This window comes from Notolepis coatsorum (genome assembly GCF_963971535.1).
Source record: "Notolepis coatsorum genome assembly, chromosome: 2".
In the NCBI taxonomy this organism is placed as follows: domain Eukaryota; kingdom Metazoa; phylum Chordata; class Actinopteri; order Aulopiformes; family Paralepididae; genus Notolepis; species Notolepis coatsorum.
The window spans coordinates 49129541-49148632 of record NC_140166.1 but is presented as its reverse complement, the minus strand read 5'-3'; the positions used below and the strand labels follow the sequence as shown (position 1 = coordinate 49148632).

The 19092-nt window shown below is 44.2% G+C and overlaps 1 protein-coding gene across 1 annotated transcript in view; it reads right to left on the bottom strand.

Annotated features, from left to right (window-relative positions):
* slc4a5a (solute carrier family 4 member 5a) overlaps window positions 1-19092 on the bottom strand; it is a gene marked incomplete at both ends in the record, with an annotated part of 72792 nt that overhangs the window by 42173 nt on the left and 11527 nt on the right. Inside the window, 5 exons of the mRNA XM_084308137.1 lie at window positions 5262-5349; window positions 5458-5615; window positions 8223-8278; window positions 15645-15752; window positions 17044-17196. Coding sequence (XP_084164263.1) covers window positions 5262-5349; window positions 5458-5615; window positions 8223-8278; window positions 15645-15752; window positions 17044-17196 — 563 coding nt within the window. The remainder of the gene's footprint in view (window positions 1-5261; window positions 5350-5457; window positions 5616-8222; window positions 8279-15644; window positions 15753-17043; window positions 17197-19092) is intronic.

Genomic DNA, 19092 nt, shown 5'->3' with positions numbered 1-19092 from the left:
CAGCACTCTCAGATTTTGGTAGATTTAATCGCAGCCTGAAACAAACATGTTTCGGAACTGTAATGTTCCTTCTTCAGTGTTGATGGCTAGCCATCAACACTGAAGAAGGAACATTACAGTTCCGAAACATGTTTGTTTCAGGCTGCGATTAAATCTACCAAAATCTGAGAGTGCTGGTCCAAGCGTATTGCTTTCTTTCTATTATACTCGACGGGATTTCAGCACCCAGTGTTACAATTTGTGAGCGCAGTCTATCTTGACTTTTAATTTTTAATTTTGAAAATGCACCAATAATTACAGTAAACTTCCATGATGGACTGTTCTGACACTATGATCAACTTTAGCATGAAATATAATCTCATTTGGTTCAGTTGTTTCACTTTTGCATGCTATATATTAGATATGTTTAGCCCAAGATTAGGAGTATAGAATTTTGCATTATGACCAAAGAACACTTTCAATCTCTTTTTTGATCAGAAGGATTTAGTTTGGCAGCATTATTTGATGATGACTGTTGTATATTGAAAATGCAGCAATGACTTACATAAGCAATTGTGAAAAACTGTAACTTACTGTAATTGTTAGAAATATCTAATGTTCTGGTACTGTGATAAACTTTAGCATATAGTCTATCACATACTATTATCTGATTTGACACTGGTATTTTTATTGTGCATGCTATATTACATTTTTAACCCAAAATTAGCAGTATAGCATTATGTGTGTAAGAGTTTTGCACATCGAAACTCTGATGTGCAAAATGAGTCAAAGCAATCGTAAAAAACTGTAATTTACATGAACCACACAAATCTATAAATGCCCAATATATATATTTTGAGAACAGATAAGGTTTCTAAAAACGTTTGTTTAGAAACCTTAAAAAGAACATTCTCACACTCTGAACATTGTGTTTTCAATTATTTGTTGTTGTTGTGTGTAATGATGCTTAGTACTGTTTACATTTTTGCAGGCCTTGAGAGGGATTTTGCTGTCAAAGTTTGCTTTTGAGCATATGGGCAACTAGTGATAGTTTGGTTTTGAAAAGAGAATGTGCATGAGGTTTTGTGTATGTAGCTTGAGAAAAGTGTTTTGTGTTCAGAGTTTTGGGAAAAGGGAGGGCAGTTTCATAAAATGTGTTTTAGCAATTGTGAAAAACTGTGTGAAAAATATGTAATAATAATAAAGCTACAATGACACTTTGGGCCCCGTTCCCCGTACCTGGATAACTGAGTTAGCCGGATAACTTTCGGTGAAGTCTGACTTAAGCCGGACTTTCCCGTTCCCCGTACCTGGATTGTCCAAATCACCATGACAACAGATCCAAAAGTTTGAGCCTGGTCGAGAGCAGGGTTTAAGTTCAAGTTAGCCGGATGAACCATCGCCACGCCCCCGCAAAGAAAGTGACAGCTCGTTTCCTGAAATTATTCCCACAGTCTACGATCTGCATTATACCATTCTGAATTACGTTTTTGTGCTCCATTCTTCCAGAGGGGGCTTTTGAAATGTAAAATAGACCCAAAATGCTGATACTAAATTCACTTTGTCCTAAATAATGCACGTTATATACCGTGGCGCTCGCTCGGTGCGATGTACACATTATGTGGTTATTTTAACAACGCGCAGCATTGCAAATGTGAATCCCGCGGGGATATTTTTAATGATTGAAACCTATCGCTCGTTTGGCTCTGATTCCTTTCATATTCTCCGCTGTGGATGAGGAGCGAAGAAGGAGAGGAGCGCCTGGATTTTGTTTCATTCAAGCATAAAATTGAAGTGTCTATGCGTGGATTGTGGATCTTGTGTGATATTGTAACTGGGATTAAAATGTCTGATGAGATGCGCTGTTTGACGGATTTGAGAAATTGAATGAGCCGTTGACGTCACATTAATGAATGAGAATAAAGAGATAAAACGTCATTCAAAATAAAGAATATTCTAAACACGGGTCTCTCGTTCATTAATGTATAAACAATGAATTTATCCCATCTGGCACAGTGGTGCAGCGGTAGTGCTCAATCCTGGCAACCCGGCGACCGGTGTTCGAAACCCAGTGTTTCCAATACAATTTTTTGGAATATAATATTAATGATTATACGCAAAGGTAGCCTAGTTTTAAGTTAAAATATTATAAATCTACATGCATTGAGGATGTCATTCTTTATATAGCTCTCAACGTGCACCAAATTGAATTATTCCTACATTGCAAAATGAAGGAAAGGACTAGGTTTCGAACCCCGGTCGTCTGCGTGAAAGTCAAAAGAAGAACCCGTTACACCACAGTGGAGATAAGTAAAAGATCGACCATACATCAATCAATGGGCAAGAGAGCCGTATCGTTATTCTGTATAACAGTTTAACTAATTATTTTCGCTAGCAAGATCTCATTTGATTATTCAATCCAGCAGGCAAGTTTAAAGAAATATAATCTGATTGATTGAGGTAATGAGGGACTTAAAATTAGCCTATAGATAACGCATTTAACTTGTCGGCGAGGCGATTGAGCCGTACTGCAATCTGTTAATAAAGTTTTAAATCAATTAATCAATCAATGCCGCTAGAGAATCAGGATCTCTGCTATCGATACGTGCTGGCTTTTCAACTGAAGCGGCCGCGCGCATTTATCCTGGGCTCTATGGAGAAACCATGACACTCCCCCCGGACTAAAAGTTGTTTCAAATGAAAACGGCTGGATGTCATTTAGCCAAATCAGCATGGCTGTGAGTGTGAGTCTTTCCCCTTTTACATATCTAGCTTTGGCATGGATTGATTGTTTAGATCGCTAGCTAACAAATGCAAATATATTGCAATCTGCCCTGTTGTTTGGCCAGCATATTGTCATGATGTCGTCGGCGAACAGGTCTATAAAGAAATGCCAATAAATGACTAAACTTGCCCCAGAAACATTGTGAGTCACATGCACAGGAGCATAATGTAGAATCTAATTGGCAGTGACTTGGACACGGTCCAACTCTATTTCTCTTTGAAATGGTCACTGCACAGAAGTTGTTCGGGGTTTTAAACAATATGGGACCAAGCCAAAAAACACAGCGGAAATCTCTTCTGAGCAGAATTAAAGGCTTTTCTATTAGCAAGCAGCAGGGGACCGGGGCCGCTCCATCTCACGTTTGGAATGTTTTACTTTCATTGATTTACTCTGACTGCTACACACACTGCTTTATTGGATTGTGGTGTGTAGAGCAAATTGCTGCTTTTATTTGTTATTTTATTTTTCTATATGCTGAAAGGTCTTTTCAGATTGGTTGGTAATTCAGCTAATAATTATGTTTGTTTATCATTCTTGAGAGACTTATCTAGGTATTTACCATCCATATTGAGTTAAGGCCTGTCTCTGTGTAATTTAACTACTATTACTGGCCTATTATTTCTGTTTATTGAGATGAAAAACTAATATATACTATTGGCAGAGGACAGATGGCAGATGTGAAGGTTGTTTATCATAGAATATGGTCCTTTTGTCCCTAGTACAGCTATTACTATTACATAATCTAAATAATGCATTTGATGGCTTGATTACATAACAAACACATAATAACTAATAAAAAAAGAGGATATGGAGAGGGCTTCAGCGTTCTTGTTTTGTTTCGGTAGGTGCTCTTTGGATTAAATCCGGGGTAGGATTCATTTATAGAAGAAAAGTTGAGATCCAAGGCAGCTCTAAATTTTTTTAAAAGCCTTTATTTGTTGGCTTACATTATTTAGAATTCTTTTTAAAAACGACATGTTTCGGCCTACACATGGCCTCCACAACACCCTGAAGAAGGCCATGTGTAGGCCGAAACATGTCGTTTTTTTTTTTTTAATTTCTAAATAATGTAAGCCAACAAATAAAGGCTTTTTAAAATTTGTAGAGCTGCCTTGGATCTCAAATTTTCTTCTATAAACATAATAACTAATATGGCATTCAGGGGAGAGCTACATGTGGGTATACTTTTGTGTTTACTTTTATTCATATTTTATATTCAGATTATTATATACAGTATATCTTTTTTATTGCCTTATGTCCTGCTACTTATACCTGTACCTCACCTCCCCCCTCCACCATGCTGCTATGACGCCTGAATCTCCCTAAGAGGATCAATAAAGTAATATCTTATATTCTTAGTCATTGGTTCATGGGTGACTCATTATCTCAAGAGAAACCCTGCGCAGAATGAAATATGGGCGACAGTGGCTCAGGAGGTAGAGCAGTCATCTAGTAATCGGAAGGTTCCCGGTTTGATTCCGGCTACTCCGTAAAAGTGTCCTTGAGACACTTAACCCCTAACTGCTCCTGATGAGCAGGTTGGCACCTTGTGTGTGTGTGTGTGTGTGTGTGAGTGTGAATGGGTGAATGTGAGGCATAAGTTGTAAAGTGCTTTGGATAAAAGCGCTACATAAATGCAGTCTGTTTAGCATTTACCAAATGTCTCACGATCAGCACACACCAAAAACTCAAACCATAATTGACCATATTCTCACGGCAACCATGTGATTCTGATCAACAGCAGCGGCATCCTGTGGAATAACATACAGAGAGCTAAAAACCATATCTAATGCACAAAGATTCAAGATAGGAGTAAAGAGATGGCTTAAAAGGAAAGTAGTAATGCACCAGGTAGAGTATGGCAAAGGGTCTTTTATTGTAGAAATGATACAATAAAAATTGAAATTAAAAGTTTTTAGTCTAAATTACTAGGTAGAGTAGGGCTTAGGGTTTTAGTATAGTTTAGGATAGTTTGTATAATTTCTTTTATAATGAGGATATAGTATATAGTGTTATATGGTAGGATGCTGTATCATTATCAGATAGAGTTGGTAGTTTGAGATAAAAATAATTTTTTATTGATTGTTTATAAGTTCGTTTTCATTTTGTACATATAAATGCTATTGATTGTTTTAATGCTTTGTGTTTTATGCATGAGTTCTGTTCCAATGTGGTTTTGTATGTCTGCCAACAGGGACCTCGATGGAAATACGCTTCTTTAAGGACTTTAACGAGTTTAATTCCCTGACAACCTGTGTTTTTAATGTATATGATTTATGCATGTATGGTTTAAATGAAGTTTTGTCTAATAAAATCAAATAAAAAAAAATCTCCCTGGTAGCTAAGCTAACTAAGGCACGTAGCAGACGTAGCATATAGATAGGCCGACCGGTCAAATCCAGCCCAGTCCTTTATCATCTCTGTCCCAACGTTCCTGTAACGCTTATACAGTATGCCATAAAAACAATAACAACAACAAAAGAAGACAGGCACTTACATCATCCACCATCAGGGTGGCTATGGCTCGGCCGATTTCATTATAGGACTTGGCCTTTGCTTGGGGACCCAAGAGAACGAAGAGGAATCTGTGCAGCAGACAGGACGTAGCGTCAGGCATGTGGGGTTGGATGTTGTGCAGGAGAAAAGGGGGCTTCAACAGAATGAAACAGACGGACGACAGTGACAGTCACTACCTGGTGGGCACAGGGACCTCGGTCAGCCCTCCTAGCGTGGTCGCTTGGGCCAGGCGGACGAAGGCGACGAAAGGCTTTTCTAAGAAGTCTACCCCACCCACCAGTACGTTGGAGGCCTCCGCATCTCTGGGAATCTTCTTCATGAACTTATTCTTGAGCTACAGGAGGAGGAGGAGGAGGAGGAGGAGGAGGAGAGGAAGAGAACAGGGAGATGTCACATCACGTAGAGTGGACTGTGCCCTTCGCAATCAAATAAATCACCCTGTGCTGACCCTGTGATCAACTGATTCTACTCGACGTTTGCTGTCCAAGTGTGGAGGTCTAGAGGGTCATCACTGAATTCACCACCGCTGTTCTTCCAACAGACAGGGCAGCAACTCTTTCCTGAGCATCAGGCACGTGCACACATAGAGGCCAAGGGGTGCTTGAGCACCTGCCTTTTAGAGCCTCATAAAAAAAGTGCCCTTTTTGAAAGAAAAATAAATAAATTACCGTTACGCATATAGACTGCCCTTCCAACTGAAAAATGTCAGGATAGAATCAAAATATTAGGTAAAGAGAGAGAGATGCCCCATATTCCATTGCAGTTTGCACGGCCTCCTCAGCGTGCCTCTCCGCGGACCTATATATTTTATGCATAGCGTGGGTGGTGATGATGATGATGATAGAAACCGCTGTGGCGCATATAGTTGAATGCTGGTATTACACTCATTGAGGGACACGAAGAAGTCAAGTCCGATGGGATTTGGGAATACAAATCGGGATTGGAATATAAAAATGCATTTATATTAAACATTACAGAATATACAGCACTTCTTGGGGTCTGTAGGGTAAGCACTTATTCCCTCCCCCCTGAACATTTATGGAGATGTATGGGCCTTTTAAGTCAGTGATAAAAGTGTCTTTCAAGGATAAGTGAGCTCCTGCACTGATTATTATAGTTCAATATTCTATATTTGATCACCAAAACCCCCCAAAAAACATAAAAAGGGGGCCCCCCGCCCGAAAAGGGCCCTTAAAAATCCTGTGCACATCCCTGCTGAGCATTAAGCTGTAATGAAAAAGTTGATGGAGGCTGTGACTTTGGCAACTAGGTGAGAAAATAAACGGACGCACCCTAATCTGACCTGTGTGATTGAATGTGAAGGTGGGGTTCAAATCAGACGGCAGCAGAATCACTCGATTGCCAATCTGCAGAGCTGGGACTCTGGGCTGCTACATGTGAGGGCCGGGCACGCGGACAGGACAATGACACGTTTTCCCAGAGCCAGCTCAATATTGACCCAGACAAAGTGGCACACACACACACACACACACACACAGCGTGCACACACTCGCATGCACACATCCACCCACCCACCCACACACACCCTCTCTCGCTCTCTCTCTCTATATCTCTTTCTCTATATCTCTCTCTCTCACACACACACACACACGCACACGCACACACGCACGCACGCACGCACGCACACACACACACACACACACACACACACACACACACACACACACACACACACACCTAAACTATCACTGGCCCATTGTTACATTATCAGGGTTCTTCAAAGAATAACTGGTCAAGTGGTGTTTGTCCTTGTAAAGTAAACAGACAAATTAATTGAATGGCCCACCTTCCCAATCAAATTCGTATTTGTGTTAAACCCATTTATTTGTGCACGTTGCTGCTGGCAATTAAGTACAAGTGCAACCATTTCACTACAATAACAGCTCAAGTGTAACCAATTCAACACAATGATTGACACAGAGGCCTGTGTGCATTATATTCTAATAACAATAGCAAAACCTTGCATTAACACTAGTCTGAGTCGCTGTTTGAAACGTGCAATTGAATTATTCTCACAAATGACTGAATTATGAGGCTGCATGCTCCCTCCACCTCTCGGTGACACCTTCGCAAGCAATCACGATGAAAGATTGACGAGGCTTAGAAAAACCCTGCCTCTCACAGCTTCAATGAAATACAAATGCATTACAACAAAATCCCCTTGATGAGACATGCAAAAGCTTCTGTTGCCAATAACTGGAGGTAACAAAACTTAAAACAAACTTAGACCCCAGAGACACACATACAGGACAGATACACACATACAGGACAGATAAACACATACAGGACAGATACACACATACAGGACAGATACACACATACAGGACAGATAAACACATACAGGACAGATAAACACATACAGGACACACATACAGAACAGATAAACACATACAGGACAGATAAACACATACAGAACAGATAAACACATACAGGACAGATAAACACATACAGGACAGATAAACACATACAGGACACACATACAGAACAGATAAACACATACAGAACAGATAAACACATACAGGACAGATAAACACATACAGGACAGAGAAACACATACAGGAGGACAGATAAACACATACAGGAGAACAGATACACACACCGTACTATACAGCCTTTTTCTTTCTGCCATCGCAAAAAAGATACAGTAGCAATATGAATTCCTACATTACAAACTCAGTACCATAACATTTCAATCTAATTAAATAATGGTTGGCAGAGGAGAAAGAATAATAATAACAATAAAGGACAGGGAGATGACTAGAGGCCATAGGCATTCGAGGAGGCATTGTTCACGAGAAAACACAGATTATAGGTAATCAAACCAATAATAAACAGCACTAATCAAAACATTTGATTCGGTAAAACATGTATTCGCTCAACAGTTGATTGACGTGAGCCTGCTGAGTTTTAAATTAGTTACCTGGTCACTGCTGGGAGTGTCTGCAATGTCATTCATACTCCTACTTTGGGCATGACCTGTAAGGCAACACATCACATATAGTGGTCCAGTGGTTATATGGAGAGATAACGTTAGGTTATGACTATAACCAAGTTCTCTTAACACTAGTGGACGCTCTGCGTCTGTTGCATATATCTCGCTTCAGCATATATACACTGAATAATTTCACAAATGTACCTTTAAATGCCAGCATTCATCTGGCCACACCCCCATCCGCTTACCTATATAAGCAGGGGTGGTGCCACACACTCATCTCCTTCCCAACAAATTTCATCACAATGAAAAATCAAGGGCCGCAGCGGCGTCTAGACGCAGAGCGTCCACTAGTGTTAACAGAACTTGGTTATAGTCATAACCTAACGTTCTGTATCACACTAGCTCCCGCTCTGCGTCTGTTGCATAATAGGAGCTGAGCGGGAGCTAGAAGCTCGACAAATACACCCCGCTGAGGCCCCCCACAGCCATCAGATCAGGGAGGGCCGAGCCCCCCCGACCCACCCTAATGGAGGGCACCCCCCCTATTGGTGGCTTCACGGGAGGGCGACGGACCCGACCGTGCGAAGAGGCACTCAAGCAACTCAACGCACAGGGTGAGCAGACCGTGGCTTGACCCCACGACTACACACACGCACAACCCGCATGCCACCCGGGAACGAACGGAGGAAACAACCTCGTTACTGCCCCCAGAATCACAGGGTCAAGGGCAAACCCAACCCCGTGGCAAGGCCGTAGCAGCGGAGCGCGAAGGAAGACCCAGACCCACCAAAGGGACTGGACCCCCTGGAACGGGGGCCCGGAGAAGTCCATGATGCCAGCATCAAGACCCCACCAGGTGGGCACGTAGTGCCCCGCCCCCCACATCGCCAGCGTATTCGGACAAAGGCCCCTCAGCCGAGCGGGCCCTGTCCCCCCAATAGTACACCGCCTGGCACACTGACCCTGCAACAGGCAGTCAGCATGGCCGTAAGCACACAAAAAAGGTTAACCAACGGAAGCAGGCAGCGCACCGGGGAAAAACCAGGCAACAGGCTATCAACCCTAGCCTGGAGACTGCGGACGAGACAGGCGCCAGAGGGGACAGCTGAACACAGCCGCCCCGGCGGAAGGAGCGGAAGCTGGCGGTGTTGCATGACCAAGCCTCCATTTAAAAACCCCCACCCAGAGGGGTTGAGGCAGAGAAGGCTGACATGATTGGCAGACGTCATGAACGTGCAGGGGCACCCTCAAACGGTGAACCCGGGAGTTGACACTGCTCCAACACACCAGGGAATCAACCACCTTGGTGTTACCCAATGCGGTGGTTGTTCCTATAACCCCTCAAGAAAAAACTCCAAAACACACCTGCGGGTATACACCGGCTATACCGCAGTACAAGTGTTTCAGTTTTCAAAAAAGGGTTAACCCAGGCCTACGGGTCGACGAAACATTACTTCGGACCGGGCCTGGCGATACGGGAAGCACAGGGTCACCAGAGGAGGTCAAAGACCACCCCAACAGGCCCCTCTTCGCCATGCGTGAGAGAGGAGCGAAAAAGAATGGAGAACCAGCCCCTAAGCACACCGTACTTGGTATTCCCAGGCGGTCTCCCAACCAAGTACTAACCAGGACCAACCTGTGTAGCGGCCAAGATCCGACGAGATCGAGCGTGTACAGGTCGGCATGGCCGTAAGCCATTACGACAGTGCTGAGTAAAAAACTTACACAACCAGGGTCTCCATAGCGCTTAACCCTGTGACACCCGGACCGACCTGGCATTTTTCCCCCTGAAAAAAGCCCAAGTCCCTCAGGGTACCAGAACAGCAGATCTGCATCCCCGGCGGACAACGGGTTCAACTGATCCGGACCAGCGTGACCAGAACCAGTCCCGTGCCCTAACCACGCCGACATGCCTACTCCAGGAGAAAGGGCAGATATGCGTGTCGATCTTAACATGAAAAAAAGGCGCCACCCAGACGTTCGGGCGAACCGCGCCTGGTGGCCCACCCCAAGGGCGTGAGACCCCTCTACATATGTTCAGATCCATTCCGTCATCATCCCCCAGACATGAACGAGAATCCGTCGATAACCAACCCAGGTCGTGGGATGTGGTCGTCGGAAGAGGAAAAACCCCCATCTCAGTTGCTTTATAAAAACGCTGTTTTAACCTCAAGCAACCAAGGCGTGCCAGTCAGTCGCCTGTTTACAGCGAGCTAGCACTATACGTGCGTCGGGACACACCCCCATCAATGAACAGGCTATTTAGACCTGTCATTGAATCCCCAAGGCGCCCAGGGGAACGACAAGAGGGGTGTGACACTTCCTAACTCCAACACTTTTTGAATAGAAAAGAAGGAAGCACCAACAGTATGTATCCCAGTCTACACAGCCGGGGGTAAAATTTTTTCACATTTTTACATCCCACCACCCTCCCATAGGAAGGAGACGGGGATCTCCAGAGAGACTTCCCACGCGAGCTGTACAGATTGAAAAGAATATATTGCACCTTGAGCCATGTAAAAAATTTGTTTTAGGGCTCTCCGGGGAAGAGGCACTGAACCCATACACACTCAATAATCGAATTGAATCGAATACATACACAATAGAATAGGACACCTTCTAGAGGGTCCACTCACTTTGACAATCTGAGGAGGATGGCTCTGTACTCTGATGGAGGCTCCCTCACATGGAAGGAGGAGTCCGAACTCACAGAAGGCCCGAAAAGGCGCTTGGTGAGGAGGAGCCCTGACCACCCCCCCCGAAACAGATCCATCACATGGACCTGAACAGCACACGGAAGTCCTACCAACAGAGACGCGCACGGTGACGTACTCTATGGCGGGGGAATTTCTGCGGTGCACACGCCCAATATTCCAGGCCATGGGACCAGGAAACTCCCCCCCCCCCCCCCCCCGTAACGTGCCGAACCGCAACGTGACAGGAACCTTGAAGGACAGGGGGTGTACCCCTGACCGACAGAAACAAGGGGGAGAGGAAAGTTTACCAGTTCACCCCTTTACGACCCCACACCCATGATACGATGTAATGACAAAAAGAGAATATGACACAGTCATAGTCAGCTCTATGAAGCGTTTGACAGCTTCACACAGCGCATGAGCTAACCTGCTATCTGATTTTTACTAAGGAAAAAACACAGAATAGAGAGGGCTCTCTAAGAGCCCCGGTCCAACATACACATGTGCTTCTGTGGCCAGTCCAACCCAGTTGTAGGTCACATGACACACACAACCCATCATCACCTACAAAAAATGGCAAAAACACTCTACAGAGGAACGCCGTTTTTCATAATGAGAGAATACATAATTCTCGATTAGTATCGGCCACAGGCCTTGCTAAGCACACACGACAGCGACCAAACAATCTTTTCTTTTAGGAAAATAAAGTTTCTCCAGCAGTTTTAGCACAACCTCAGCAATCAAGCTAAGGGTTACATCACATCCCTACCACACAAAAGACACAATGTAGTGCAACAACATGTCTGATAGGAGGATGAAAAAGTCCCAGGGAACCGGGGGGAAAACACAATCCTCCTGCTTTACCCTTAATACGGCCAGTTAAAACAGGAAAACCTGTTAATATGTGAACACACTGTTCATTGTCATCACAGGCTGAGAAAAGAAAATTCTTTACTCATTTGTCACTAAGCATAGCTTCATAGGTTAGTTACCCCTTAGTTGTGAGTACACGGTACATAACAACACACATGATGTTTCTCACACAACAACCAGATCATTTTCACATCTGTAACAACAACCCGATTTGCCCGGAGAAGCTATTTACCAATGACAAGACAGTTCACACAAAACTTGCGTCGTATCCCAAATGTAATCCAGCAACACACGTTTTTGGAAAACAGCGTTATTTACAAAACATATAGAAGGTAAAGCCAGAAAGACGCGTATAAGGTCTGGCCAAACCTTGTCCTACCCGGAGCGTAGATCAGCGAAGTGCAGTCCTAAGACACCGTAGAAAACACAGCCATCCTGTGTTGTTTGATCTGGGCAGCGTCGCCGCTCTACCCGTCGCAACGGTCCCCTTTGTTGACGCAATCCTTGCCGTCCTGGCTCAGGGCAGGATCGACGAACATCCCCTGTCAAAGATGACGTCGTAGTCAAGAGTGTAAAACATGTTATAATCAAAGCACGTTCAACAGAGTAGCATTAAGCTAACGGCCGCTCCAACCGTCGGTCGCTACTGCCCCTGCTCGCGAGACGCCGAGCGAACGGCGCACGCGACCAGAGGGGAGCTCACGGCGGCGCGCGAGTAGCCGGAGCTACCTCGCGCTGGCCTTGTCCGATAGCAGCAAGCTAACGTTTCCTAGTTATCACAACAGGCTAGCGCCGCAGCTAACAGCTGACTGGCTAACAGTAGGCCCAACCTCTGTAGGCCACGCAGTGATCCCAGCAGGCTAACGCCGCAGCTAACAGCTGACTGGCTAACCGTAAGCTAAGCAGCTATCACCTGAACTTGTACACAATGATATAACACTCACCCAGACAGGCCGCCGTTCTGAAACCCTCCTCACTTTTTAAGAGAAAAGAGAAACAAGATGTCAACACAGCTTTACAACGGTGATTTTACCAACACCCGACGGAATCAGCACAATACCAAACTGGCCTGTGTAGCTGACTTGAACATAGATCTTCCGCTATCGAACATCTTATGCACATATCTCCTCGTGAAAGAATACTCTCATTTGGATATGAAAGAAGGGGCTACACGGTGACAGGGAGATACCCACTCGTCCAGAAAACACAGGGATCACCAGTGTTAATGGTCGCGGCCCACTAGTTAAAACTACAATGGTCTTCAGACCAAGGTCTTCTGTCGCCTAGGTGGCTGAACAAAGGACCCTAGCCTGGGGCCGGTTTTCATAACATTGTCAATTAGCCCCCATAGCACTAACAGACAAGCGAAGCCTGCCAGCGACAGTACTCACCCAACCTGAAACCCACCGCTCCTCACAACAGCGGTGCGTCTTACAGTTCAGCTGTGGCCTGAAAGGTTTCACCCCAACCAACACAGCAAGGAACTGCAGTTGAGAAGCATGCAGCGGCGTGCTCCCAATACGAAAACCGGTGGAGGGTTTTAGAATGATCACCATCTTCCAGACACTCCAGTGACGAAGACAACATCGCCGTATTTTCTCGAAAATAGTGAGAGAGAAAATAAAGATATGATGTCAACGTATCTCCTTGTTCTTCCTCTCCTCGTAAACATTGCTTTTCCAGCCAATATTTTTCTCCACGTCAAGTGGGCATATGAGCAACACGTTGCTTGTGATGAAATTTGAGAAGGAGATGAGTGTGTGGCACCACCCCTGCTTATATAGGTAAGCGGATGGGGGTGTGGCCAGATGAATGCTGACATTTAAAGGTACATTTGTGAAATTATTCAGTGTATATATGCTGAAGCGAGATATATGCAACAGACGCAGAGCGGGAGCTAGTGTGATACAGAACTAACAAACAAAGAAAATTCGTAAATTCGTAAATTTGTTAATTCGTTACCATAAAATTAATTTAAATTAAATTAAATTAAAATTAATAGCCTGGGCTTTTATTAGCTTCAATCACTGACCTCATCCCGGCCTATATTTGGCATTTATATAGGACAGGCCTTTAATTCCTTTCCAACAAAACTCTTGCTTAGCAAAGATGTGACATACTATCAAATAGTTTATTTAACCCAGTATGAACAGTATGAAAATAATACTAGAGGTCGATTCCTTTGAGGTGCCACCTAACATTGGGCTGTCACCTCTTTCTTTCTTGTCCAAGTCTTAATCTGTTGTAATTTAATTAGGGCAGGGTGCACAATGAAGCTTTGAAATGAGTTTACCTACCTATGAATTATGGTTGCATGTCTCTATGTATTGTCATATTTGTCTGAAGTCCTTTTTATAACTGAATGAATGATTGTATATATCTTTCTTCTTCTTTGTTTACACTGTTATCGGAGAATGACGCAGCACTGATGTTTCCCCTCTGGGACAATAAAGTTTATTCTTCTTTCTTATTTTCTAATTTTATTCTTCTTTCTTATATTACTTGTTTTAAAATGACTATAAAATGACTATAATTTGAATAATTTTATCGACAGCACCCAGCCCAGACACACAGCAGCTTTCTGTGCAGAGAGTCAGACCTTCAGCACTGGACAGCGCCCAGCCCACACACACACAGCAACTTTCTGTGCAGAGAGTCAGACCTTCAGCACTGGACAGCGCCCAGCCCACACACACACAGCATCTTTCTGTGCAGAGAGTCAGACCTTCAGCACTGGACAGCGCCCAGCCCACACACACACACAGCAGCTTTCTGTGCAGAGAGTCAGACCTTCAGCACTGGACAGCGCCCAGCCCACACACACACAGCATCTTTCTGTGCAGAGAGTCAGACCTTCAGCACTGGACAGCGCCCAGCCCACACACACACAGCATCTTTTTGTGCAGAGAGTCAGACCTTCAGCACTGGACAGCGCCCAGCCCACACACACACACAGCAGCTTTCTGTGCAGAGAGTCAGACCTTCAGCACTGGACAGCGCTAACTTTATTTCAACCAAAAATGCTTAAACAATAATGTTAGTTATAGAAGGGAACTCATTTTGTGCAAAAAATGGAAAGCTTGCCAATGTTCATGAGGCAGAATTATTACAACAGCCGATCATACATTTCCCCAATGATAAATCCCTATACGGGTGGACCGCTTGGGAAACTAAAGTGACATCAGACTACACCTCCCTATTACAGTACAAGCTAAAGTAAACTACATTGAGGGTCATAATGTCTGATGAAAATTATTCCAGAGTGGCCCAAACTGGCCATGGTAGGGGAGTTTGCTTCTCAGACACGTGTATGGTCTGACTTTCTGCATAGCAAGCTGCTGTGTGTGTGTGGGCTGGGCGCTGTCCAGTGCTGAAGGTCTGACTCTCTGCACAGCAAGCTGCTGTGTGTGTGTGGGCTGGGCGCTGTCCAGTGCTGAAGGTCTGACTCTCTGCACAGCAAGCTGCTGTGTGTGTGTGGGCTGGGCGCTGTCCAGTGCTGAAGGTCTGACTCTCTGCACAGCAAGCTGCTGTGTGTGTGTGGGCTGGGCGCTGTCCAGTGCTGAAGGTATGACTCTCTGCACAGAAAGCTGCTGTGTGTGTCTGGGCTGGGCGCTGTCGATCTAATTATTCAAATGATAGAATTTGATAGCTGCATTTTAAAACAAGTGATATTCATACTGGGTTAAATAAACAATTTGATAGTCACATCTTGACAATAACTAGACAAAATGTTTAAACGTTTTTAAAACACTCTGGACCAAAACCAAAGATATCATAAGTTACATAACATAACATAGTTCCTGGCCACAGAAAGACACACAGCGACACAGGAACTCACGCAGACGACCATAGCTGCCGCCAGACTGCTGCTTCATGCGGAGATCTTCGGTGGAGCGGTTGAAGTTGGACCCCGCCCCAGGGCTGCTCCGGGGCTGCGGACTACGAGCTGGCAGGGCAGAGGAACAAGAAGGTCCCCTCCACTCAAAAACGACTGTGTTTTATGGTTAACTCCTCTTGGAGGCATGACCCTGACTATGTAGATCAATATTTGTAGAAAACATACAGGTAACATTAAATGTATTACCCTTTTCTTTTTAAGAAAAGCCTTAAAACAGTGACCTCTAGGCAAAAGAGCCCTGCTTGTGGTATTGCACTTTGTTTACATTTTTTGTTTTGATGCGTGAATTAGATTTTAGAAACGTATTATACTGTGCATTTCTCAAGGAGTGGCCGCAGCAATAGCAACCCTTCCCCTATTTTCGATCTATGGAAAAATCTATGGAAAGTAATTCGATTTCAGGCAGACTCGAGTGTAAAGTAGGCAATGTACAAAAATAAGTACAATGAAAAGTAAAATGTTCATCGAAATTATGCATTATACTGCCAAAGCAACAGTACGGCTCTGTGACTAGTTTTAACAACAGGTTATTGGACAACAACAAGAGTTCTATGACTTCCATATAGGAGCTATAATCTGGTGTTGGCTAGAGGTTCCATACTTGTTAGTAGGAGAGATGCATTGTAGGTATAGCTGATTTGTTTACTTACACTTTATGAGTTATATTTTCAAACAAACAGCAATTTTATTGGAATAATGAATGTGAAAAGTGCATTATTGAGAGCACCAAAACACACCCATATTTGGAAGCGCACCCATATGAATTACACATATTGGAAAACAAACCTCCAATAACATCATTAAAATATATATACGGTTCAATAAATAATGCACACTGGCTTATTCTGCTTTTCTCTGTCTTTTTGAGGGAGAATGAGTGTAGGTTCAATTTAAGGGTGATACATTTGAATGTACTCTACTCTCATACATCACAGCCTGTGTTATTACCGGCAGGTAGGAAGTCTGCTGTAGCATTCATCACTGGCATATCATTAATAATAATAATAATATGTTGTCTCAACTTCTATTTTAAGCTTTTTGCAATGGCTTTAAAAATGGCTTCGCAGGGGGTTGAATCAACTAAATAGGAGAGTGAATACTCAAATATCAAATATCACATTTCAAATCAGTCATACTTACAGTAGTTAATTCAAGAAAAAAAAGGCAATGCAAAAAGGTTAAACATTATATAAATTCCCTATTTCCTATTCTGGCGATTCAACATCAAACATCAAAAATACAATGAAAAAAGCTTTCTTGAAAATATAGGATGCTTGCTTTCTTTATATTATATCTATTTTTACAGTGTATGAGCATTTCCATGTGCAGGCACACTCACTGGCAGAAGAGCTGGACTTGCCCATGTCGGCCAGGGAGCGGTGGATGGGCTTCTTGGTCTGGTGTCTGTGCCTCCTCAGCAGGACATAACTGATCTTCTCTCTCAGGTCAGGAGACACCAGGCCTTCCTCTACCTGCCTCTCAATGATCTCATCTAGGAAGGAAAACAACAAGACAAGTGTGAATAAAAAAGTGTCATAGATGTCATCGATTCAGAGGCGCTGGTGCCATGCTGGTGAGAGTAAATAACTGAGTGAGTGAGTGAGTGAGTGAGTGAGTGAGTGAGTGAGTGAGTGAGTGAGTGAGTGAGTGAGTGAGTGAGTGAGTGAGTGAGTGAGCGAGCGAGTGAGTGAGTGAGTGAGTGAGTGAGTGAGTGAGTGAGTGAGTGAGCGAGTGAGTGAATCAGTGAGTGAGTGAGTGAGTGACTGCGCGAGTGAGCGAGTGAGTGAGTGAGTGAGTGAGTGAGTGAGTGAGTGAGTGAGTGAGTGAGTGAGCGAGCGAGTGAGTGAGTGAGCGAGTGAGTGAGTGAATCAGTGAGTGAGTGAGTGAGTGAGTGAGTGAGTGAGTGAGTGAGTGAGCGAGCGAGTGAGTGAGTGAATCAGTGAGTGAGTGAGTGAGTGAGTGAGTGAGTGAGCGAGCAAGTGAGTGAGTGAGCGAGCGAGCGAGTGAGTGAATCAGTGAGTGAGTGAGTGAGTGACTGCGTGAGTGAGCGAGTGAGTGAGTGAGTGAGCGAGTGAGTGAGTGAGTGAGTGAGCGAGCGAGTGAGTAAGTGAGTGTGTGTGTGTGAGTGAGTCAGTGAGTGAGTGAGTGAGTGAGTGAGTGAGTGAGTGAGTGAGTGAGTGAGTGAGTGAGTGAGTGAGTGAGTGAGCGAGCGAGCGAGCGAGCAAGTGACATGAAGTGGTGCTTTACATCTAAACAGATATTCAGATTTCATGTCATAAATATGATATGTCCAATCCAGTGCTTTCCCTGTACTATGTATGTGTATAATACCTGCCTGTGTAACAGGCCTGGATTTAACCTCTTATCAGGCACCCAGAAAAGTCCCACGGGACAATGCATTGGTAACTTGTTTCAAATGACAATATATACCCCCCGTTAATATTATTGCACGGATCGGAGAGAGCGAGAGAGAGAGCGAGCGAGAGAGAAAGAGCGAGAGAGAGAGAGAGCGAGAGAGAAAGAGCGAACGAGAGAGAGAGAGAGAGAGAGAGAGAGCAAGCGAGCGAGAGAGAGAGCTCCCCCCCGAGTCCCATTCCCTCCCACCCGTTGTATCTAGTTCTCTGTGTGTGATTCACGGTGTGTGTGTGTGTGAACAGCTGAAGGTCTCTGCTGTCGAAACCGCTTCCGCATTATTTCCACTCAATGCTCATATAAACGTATCACAGTTGATTGTGGGCGGGCGGTGGCAGATCAGAATTCTTACACGTCACAGATCGACGTAAATTCAGAATGGCTTGGTTTAGTGGGGGAGGTTTTTGTCTCAGCTGAACTGTAGGAATGGGACTGAATGAGAATTTCACATCTAGTCAGTGTTGGTACAACCCCACATTGTTATAAAACAATGCAAACCACTGGAAAAGGCCATTTATAAGATAGGGGACCTTTAATATGAGCTGGAAAACCCTGTGGTTCCATAGCCTGAAGTCTTATGTAGTACAGGTCCAAATTTAATAAATAATCCATTCAGAAATGGGTGATTTAGAGCGATTTTGGTACAAAAAAGGTTCTCCAGTAATCCATTTCCTCATTGACGGCAATGCATTCCGTGTTTTTTTCACTTCCTGTTTTCGCTTGTACATTTTCACCTAGATCCCTGATTCGCACAACCACACGTGGGGTATCATTGAAAAGCTACACTCATTGGCTACAACCCTGTCCAATCATTCTTCGCAATCGCCGAATGACTGACAGTTCCAGAGCCTCGGGAGTCAGGGGTGGTAATCTGAGGCTCGTGTGTACAAAGTCGCACGCCTGACATGTTGTCATGTAACTCGAGAACCGCTGAACATGTGGGGGCATTCCAACGGCAACAAATAGGGCTTTAATT